The sequence below is a fragment of the Callorhinchus milii genome, unplaced genomic scaffold (genome assembly GCF_018977255.1).
Source record: "Callorhinchus milii isolate IMCB2004 unplaced genomic scaffold, IMCB_Cmil_1.0 Scaffold4, whole genome shotgun sequence".
Taxonomy (NCBI): Eukaryota; Metazoa; Chordata; class Chondrichthyes; order Chimaeriformes; family Callorhinchidae; genus Callorhinchus; species Callorhinchus milii.
Genome location: NW_024704745.1, coordinates 54141929 through 54149305, shown reverse-complemented (window position 1 = coordinate 54149305; position 7377 = coordinate 54141929). Strand labels below are relative to the sequence as shown.

The 7377-nt window shown below is 42.6% G+C and overlaps 1 protein-coding gene across 1 annotated transcript; it reads right to left on the bottom strand.

Annotated features, from left to right (window-relative positions):
* Positions 1-233: 233 nt before the first annotated feature.
* On the bottom strand, positions 234-5524 carry LOC103184204 (probable G-protein coupled receptor 83). The gene is made up of 4 exons (XM_007902090.1): positions 5217-5524; positions 3964-4089; positions 2255-2388; positions 234-893 (listed from the first exon to the last, which is right to left on the bottom strand). The coding sequence occupies exons 1-4, from the start codon at positions 5499-5501 to the stop codon at positions 272-274; spliced, it is 1167 nt and encodes a 388-aa protein (XP_007900281.1). The 5' UTR covers positions 5502-5524; the 3' UTR covers positions 234-271.
* Positions 5525-7377: the final 1853 nt, after the last annotated feature.

The window sequence follows — 7377 nt, the reverse complement described above, 5'->3', positions numbered from 1 at the left end:
ACTTTGCTTCACACATTTCCAGACTTTGGCAATGTGCAGATATATTATGGGATTTGCTGACAACTGTAAAATCAACCCTTTAATGCTTGAGACCCCTTTAGATAACTAATATCCCACCCTCAGTACTTAAGTGCTCTGATTGTACATTATACAGTAGGTTCAGCTACAAAAACGGCAATAGCACCATTGTAGTAAGCCAGCTTTTTAGAAAAAAGATATCATCTTCATAACGGTTGTCTTGCAATATATGAAAAGGCAGAAATTTCATCAATTAGCTGACAGCAACTATTGGTTCTACTGCCAAAATATCTGTCTTTCCTGACTGTGTGTTGGAGCGAAGATTCTGAGGCACCACTGGTTCCCTCTTGAAGTTCCTATGCGCAGGCCAAGCTAGTCTATAAGAAGGGGCTGTGGAGGGGAGGATGGCTTCTGGTACAGTACGCTCTCTTCTGCATATATTCAAAAGAGATTTTAGTTCAGAGCGAAAACTCTCATTAAGCCAGCAGTAGATAAAAGGGTTGTAGCAGGTGCTGCTCATTGCAAACCAATGGAAAGCAAAAAAGAGAGCATTGTTGGTGCGAATGGTTTGGCTAGAGATAAGGACCACATAACAATTCAAAGGAAACCAACACACAGCAAATACCACCACAACCAGCATCAGCATTTTAATTGTCTTTTTCTTTTTCCTTCGATGTGCGAAATATTGCTCTGTTGTCACGTCCCCAATGGCATTGCGAAGCCATAGCTTCTTGGCGACCATGGTGTAGGTGATAGTGATGATCAAAAGAGGCAGCACATATAGCAGGATAAAGGTGGCCAGATCCAGGTATTTCCAGAATAGGTCTGCTGGTTCTGGGAAGTCTGGGACGCACAAACTTCGAATCTTTTCTATGCTGCAATTATTTAAAAAACATAAGATTTTTAACATATATCATTTAGTATAATTATAATTAATACTTTGAAGAATTTATTACAGCAACAACAACTTGCATGTATATAGTATATAGGATGTAGGGTGTCTCAGAGTGCTCAGTGGTGGTGGAGCTTGACTTGAATAAAACAATTATAAACCTTGTTATGCTTTTATTTGAATTAATGCTATTCTAGAATGATATTTCTTTGTGGTAGAATTTCTGGGAATATTGTATTGTTACATGTCATTTAATATTTTGCATTGTAAATGACTGCACTTCCATAAAAAAACCTGCATTGATCTGTTCAGAAGCTGTAAACATAATGCGATTATAGCAAGAATTGTTTAATAATAATCCTTGCGTTTGATATAGCACCTTATCATGTCTTTCAGATATCTCAAAGCGCTTCACAAGTCTGTGAAAAGTTTGGCACCCATATTACTGGGCTAGTCTTTAAAAAAAACTAATAAGTTGTGCATTTGATATAGTGACTTGTCACACTAAGACTTCTCAAAGTGCTTCAGAGTTTTCTGTAGTGTAGTGAAGTAAGCCTGCGTTTGTCTACAAATCCGGCAGCCAATTTGCACACAGCAATGTCCCACAAACAGTCATGAAATGAATGACCAATTTTCTGGGAGACTGTTGGCTAGGACATTGGGAGAAGCGCTCTTCTCTTTTTGAATAGTGCCATAGGATCCTTGACATCCACAAGAACAGGCAAGTGGGACCTTGGTTTAAAGTCTCCTCCAAAAAGGGCAGAGGAGTATCTAGGGTGGAAGCATTGGAAGGATCGAAATCAGTATTTGTCTGACTTGGCTCCACTTGTCTGCCTCCTCCCAACATGGCTCTGATTGACAGTCTGGGCTGTCAGTCAGTCAGCAGGTGGGTTGTGGACAGATGAAACAGCAAAACGATCGCGAAAAGGTACAAGTGAGTTTGGGCTGACTTTGGCCAACTTCAAAGTGATTGGGGGGGAGGAGTCGTGAGCCTCTCTGAGTCTCTCCTCTCACTCCTGACCCCACCAGTGGAAAGAGAGCAAAAATGCAGTGCTCCCCCATTGGAATGTCAGGCTGGACTAAAACATAACAATTTATAAATGACAAATGGCTGTGGACTTGCCTATTAAGATTTTATTTTTTATAACGGTTTCTGAAAGGGCCCTACACAGGGAATTATGTTTTTTTTTAAACATAATTTAAACATTAAATTATTTTTTAAACATTAAAAGCGAAACGGAAGGCCTAATTTTTCAAAGAATAACAATGTACTCAAATTCCACGCAAATTCACTGCATGTGAAATACAGAGAATAACAATCTACATGTATTTGCATAGATTTACCTGTATTCGAATTTGAAGAGTTTCTGATAGATTGCGTGGGGGAGGGAGAAACAGCAGCCCATGACCCAGATGATAGTGATGTAAATCACACCCTTGTCGGTTGACATACGTGGTTTCAGAGGATGCATAATAACCTATACAAAATGACAGCAGCCTATCAAATAAATAGGAATCAAGCAATGCATTACATTGTGCAATTTCAGCCCCAAACTGCTACCTTACATCTAAAGTGACCTTCTAATTTGACCGCGATCGTGAGAATTACTTGAGTTATTCTTTAGTCCCAGAACAGAAGGGGTTTCTGCTGGAAGCAATGCTCTCAAGCACGAATGCCGGCTCCAAAATACAGATCTTCTGGGAATATTGTATTGTTACACTTTAATTAATATGTTGCATTTTAATTGACTACGCCTCCAAAAACAAACTCCGTAGAGAATTAAGAGAAAGGAAGAAAGGAAATGTAATGTAAAGGAGAGTAAGAGAGTGATTGGGGAGAGAAGGGGTGGGTGGGGAGTGTTGAAGCGACAGTAGATTTTAATTTAGACAGATACACGTTGAACTGTAGAGGGTCCCAATGTCAAATGAAGAATGTCGTTGCAACTTGTGAGCCTTGCCCTTTATTCAGGGGGGGTTTAAACATTTCCCACTGATGCCTGCATTTTGCAGGTGAGATCAGCAATGGCACAATCAGCACCAAGTGCTGAACAGCACCAGATCTGAGAGAGAGAGAGAGAGAATGAATGAATGAATGAATGAATGGGCTGAGCCGGAGTGAGCAAAATAGGGACCTCAGAGGTAATAGCATCACGTGTATCAATCCCAGCAGGAAGGGACAAATATGGATTGCCTTCCTCGGTTCCAGCTTAGTCACCAGAAGCAAACTGTGCGCGGGTGCAACATATTTCATGTATTTAGTGACTCGGGAAAGGTTACAGTAAGGATATCCGCTGCTGCGAGTTGGCTGTGGGCTTGTGAGGACATGCATCGATGCCCAAGGTCACTGGGCGTTATTCGTGGTGCAAATAGGACGGCGAGTCTGCAAATTCACTGCGATTGATTCGAAATATGGATTTCAGAAGCGAAGAGGTTGGAATTAGATGATGCAGGAGATAGTGCGAAATGCAACGTTAGTTGCCTTTGGGAGTGGAGGCTACACTGGCAGCTCAGCTACGGCTTACAGGGCGGTTTCACCAGGACCTTTCCATTCTTTACACGAATGCATCCCTCGGGAAATATATCAAAGGCAAAAGCAATTGTATCGCATTTTTGTTCCAGGTTTTTTTTTTTCTCTCAACAAATTCGGAACAACAATGCAATCTTGTTGTCCTGCCTCCAGCTTTACATTCTCTGCAGTGAGTGAGGGCAGGAAACCAAGTGAAACCATATTGTGGAGCTGCATTTGTCTTAACCACACTGTTAGATTTTCAAATGTACTTCATTTGATAGTGATTTGGACATCCCCCACCCCACCCCTTCGTATCACAAGGAACTTTTTTTTCGTAAGACTGGTTAGGAGCTTTTTTTTATGTTAATGCAACAGCAGTCAAGTTTGCATTCATTCAGCAAGGTTGCACTACATAGAAATAAAAGTTAGTGTCTGGAAACTTCTCAAGGAGATGAACTAGGAAATATTTGTACACTTCCTCTCTCCCCCCCCCCCCCCCCCTCCCTTCCTGAAGGATATTGGGTTGTTGTAAACTGATCAGTACCTGATGTCTGTCCAAGGCAATAGCTGTCAGGGTAAGAGTGGAGACGTGTAGGGAGCAATACTGAGCAAAGCGACTGATGTGACACATGACCTTCCCGAAAACCCAAGTGCTGTTCACAAACCGGACCTGTCAATCAGAATCACCAGAAAAGGTTACTCAAGCACTGCAATGTTCATCAGAGATAAGACAGGACAGAAGCTCGACAATATAGGATAGATTGCCTGTCGGCGAGGCATACGAGGCAATCCATCAGGCACTAAATAAAAGGGTAGAAGTTAAGTTCCCAAGGTTAAAGATAATACAAATAAAATATTTTTCGCAAATAAATCATGTCTTTGTGATTGTATTTAATAATGAATACAGTTAAATGCTAGTGTCATCTTAAACGTTTTGTTAGGTTTACTGCTCTATGATTATATTGATTAAAAACTATGAAAGTTACACCAGTGCTATAAGAATCTTTCCACACCTGCTGCAAACCAGCATTCCCTTCAGCTACCTTGGCACATCAAGCAAAGCTTACTATTAAAATCGCGCGTTTTAGTTATCTGTGGTATTCACCTGCATCTACAAACATTGGATGACTTAAAAAAAATGAATACATGTCGTGCGTGAAAGGCTATTTGAAGTGGAAAGTACACCTGTGGACAGGTGTTCAATAAACACAGAACTACACTCAGACACTGAAAGCGCCCGAGGAATTCTATTGCGTTATTGAATAGTTATTTACTCTGTTTATATAGTCTTATTGAAATTCAGATACAGTAGAGACTCTGAGTGAGATGGACACATAAGGCGACGTGTTTGGAGCAGGACTGAGTGTATGATTGACAATCTAACCAGTTAGCACTGCTGGCCATGCTCAACTGACATGAGTATTGATATGTGATATAGACTTCTCTTGCACAGAAAGGTAGCCCGGTGGAGAACATGGTTATTTTTATACCTGGTGCTGAGCTTGGGACATGATGCGAATATCGAGTGGAGTACAGACTTTTAGGAAATCCCGACGTAAGTCGATCCACGTCAATGTCTACATTGGACGCAAAAATACCAAAGGCTATGTTGCTTATTGCACAGATTGAAACAGATCAGTCCCACCCGCTGCACCGTGTGTAATTTTGATTCAATGCAACTTTCTCCCCCACCCTCCGCCGCTGCTGGTGACTGGTTGCAGTTGTTTCATTGTGACTAAAGCAGAGTCTGGTTGAAACTCTGCATTTGCACGGCTCGGGAGAAGAGTTCAGCCTTACCAGAGTGAAAGGAGTATTGAGAAGAGTGATCATGATGTCCGCTATGGCCAGGTTAACGATAAACAGGCTGGTGGCAGAGTGCATCCGTTTATTCTTTATCACGACCTGGCACACCAGGACGTTTCCAAAGAGAGAGATGACTATGATAACGGAGTAAGCCACGATCAGCAAAGCTTTCACCGTCGCATGTTGGGATTCCGCCTCGTATTTTGCCGAGTCCACAAAGCTCTCCCAATCGTCCAGAGTGAAGTTGCCCCACGGAAAGGACACCGACCTGTTAAACATGACGCGCGACCCGGGGCCGCCGGTGTTACAGAGCCGGTGCCGTTCTTTCAGGAGTATCGGCTGCGGTAAGGAAGCGAGAGAGCGAGAGAGAGAGAGAGAGAGAGAGCCCCCACCTGGTGCACAGACACGACCCCGGGTGTTTAAAACCCCTCTCGGCAAAGTTCTGCTTCTGCAAAGTTACTGCGGGGTGTGAGTGCGAGCAACTGGGCTTTCAGGTGGGACATCAATGTACCAACCATTCAGATCCGGCCATGTGCCCTCACAGCCTCCAGCTCCAGTGCCTCGGCCGCCGAGGAAGTCCCGGGAGCTTTGCTGACTGTGTGCTGAGTGCCAGTCCAGTGTTTGGCCGCTGTTTATTATTGCAGCGCTGTGATGTGACATCTTATTGCTGTCGGTTCTGTTGATGCTTTATATATATATATATATTTATATATATATATATGAATGGAGCTGGAAACCCACGCACATGGTGACACACACTGCAGCCAATTGAAGCTCCTGCCTCTTCTAAAACAACTGACGTCTTCTTTTCGTCAAAGATCGCCCCTTCCTCCTCCATGACCTGAATAGTATCACAGCGTTGTCTTCTTTTGTATTCCGCAGAACCAGGTAACAGTCAGATGTGATTAAGGAAAAGCAAGAGCTCTGCTCTTTCAATAAGACCACCCCCCCCCCCCCCCCCCCCCCCACGCCCCCACCATGATATCCGTGATCTTCTTTCCTCCACTCCTTCAAAATACATTGATGCCACAAAGAAAAAAAAACTGCAAAATAATTCAACTGCAAACGTGTTCCAAGCTATATATTTATATACACACACATATATATATATATATATATATATTTAGAAACTCTTAGTAAAATTTAACAGAGTCGTAACTTTTTTTTCCCCCCACGCACTGCATTTCCCCTTTGAGCTCTTGAAGTCTATCTGCAGTAGTAATTCATTCATAAAATCCATCCGAGTTGAAATGCGTTTGCTTTAAGATATTAGCATTGGTTGTAAATGGGGAAGACGGGATGAATTCATGAAGTTTCAAATTCTGGCATTGTCGGATCGCATTGCCAACCCGGGGTGAAATAAAGAGCATTTTGTTGGATTGCTGTCTCCCTGCCTTAGGATCGAAGCAATAATTATAAAACTCCACTGCATCTCCTGTTTCCCTTCGCCTGGCTGTCCTCCACAGGCAAACATTCCCCTCACCTAACAAATGTATTCCAATAGCTTTGCGTAGGTGTTTGTACAAGAGGGAGCCTTGCTCCTATTTCCAGTTCGTTTGATAAACTTCTGCAGATCCCTCTTTACCCAGTTTCGACCAGTCTGCAACATATTTATTATTTGCCTTGATCCGGTATTTGACAAAGTCGGGGGCTAATCTTTATAATTCTGAGCACAGATGTTGCAGGAAATGTGTAACCCCGCATCATTTGGCAGCCACCAGGCAGCCACTTACTCCTAAAGTTATTTGCATATATTTGCTGTAAACTAGTGCTATTTGACCACTTATGGAAGGAGGTTTGTGCATTCATTTGCGGCCAAGGACTTGCTTCCTTTCATCCTTCATTACAAATCTCACCACCGCTCCCTCTAATCATAATAATAATCCTTGCATTTGATATTGTCTTGGAAACGTCTCAAAGCACTTCACCAAATATACTGTACTATATATTTTGTGGGTGAATCGTGGCAGCTAATTGAGCGCAGCAGTGGCCCACAAACAGTCATGGATTGAGTGATCAATTTTTTTTTGAAGGAATTATTCCCCCGGAAAAGCGATCCGCCAATTGACTAACAACGGGGATCCTACTTTTAAGCGCTCTGTGATGCTACCCTTCGTCGAGGGCACTATATAAATGCAAGTTGTTGTTGTTACCT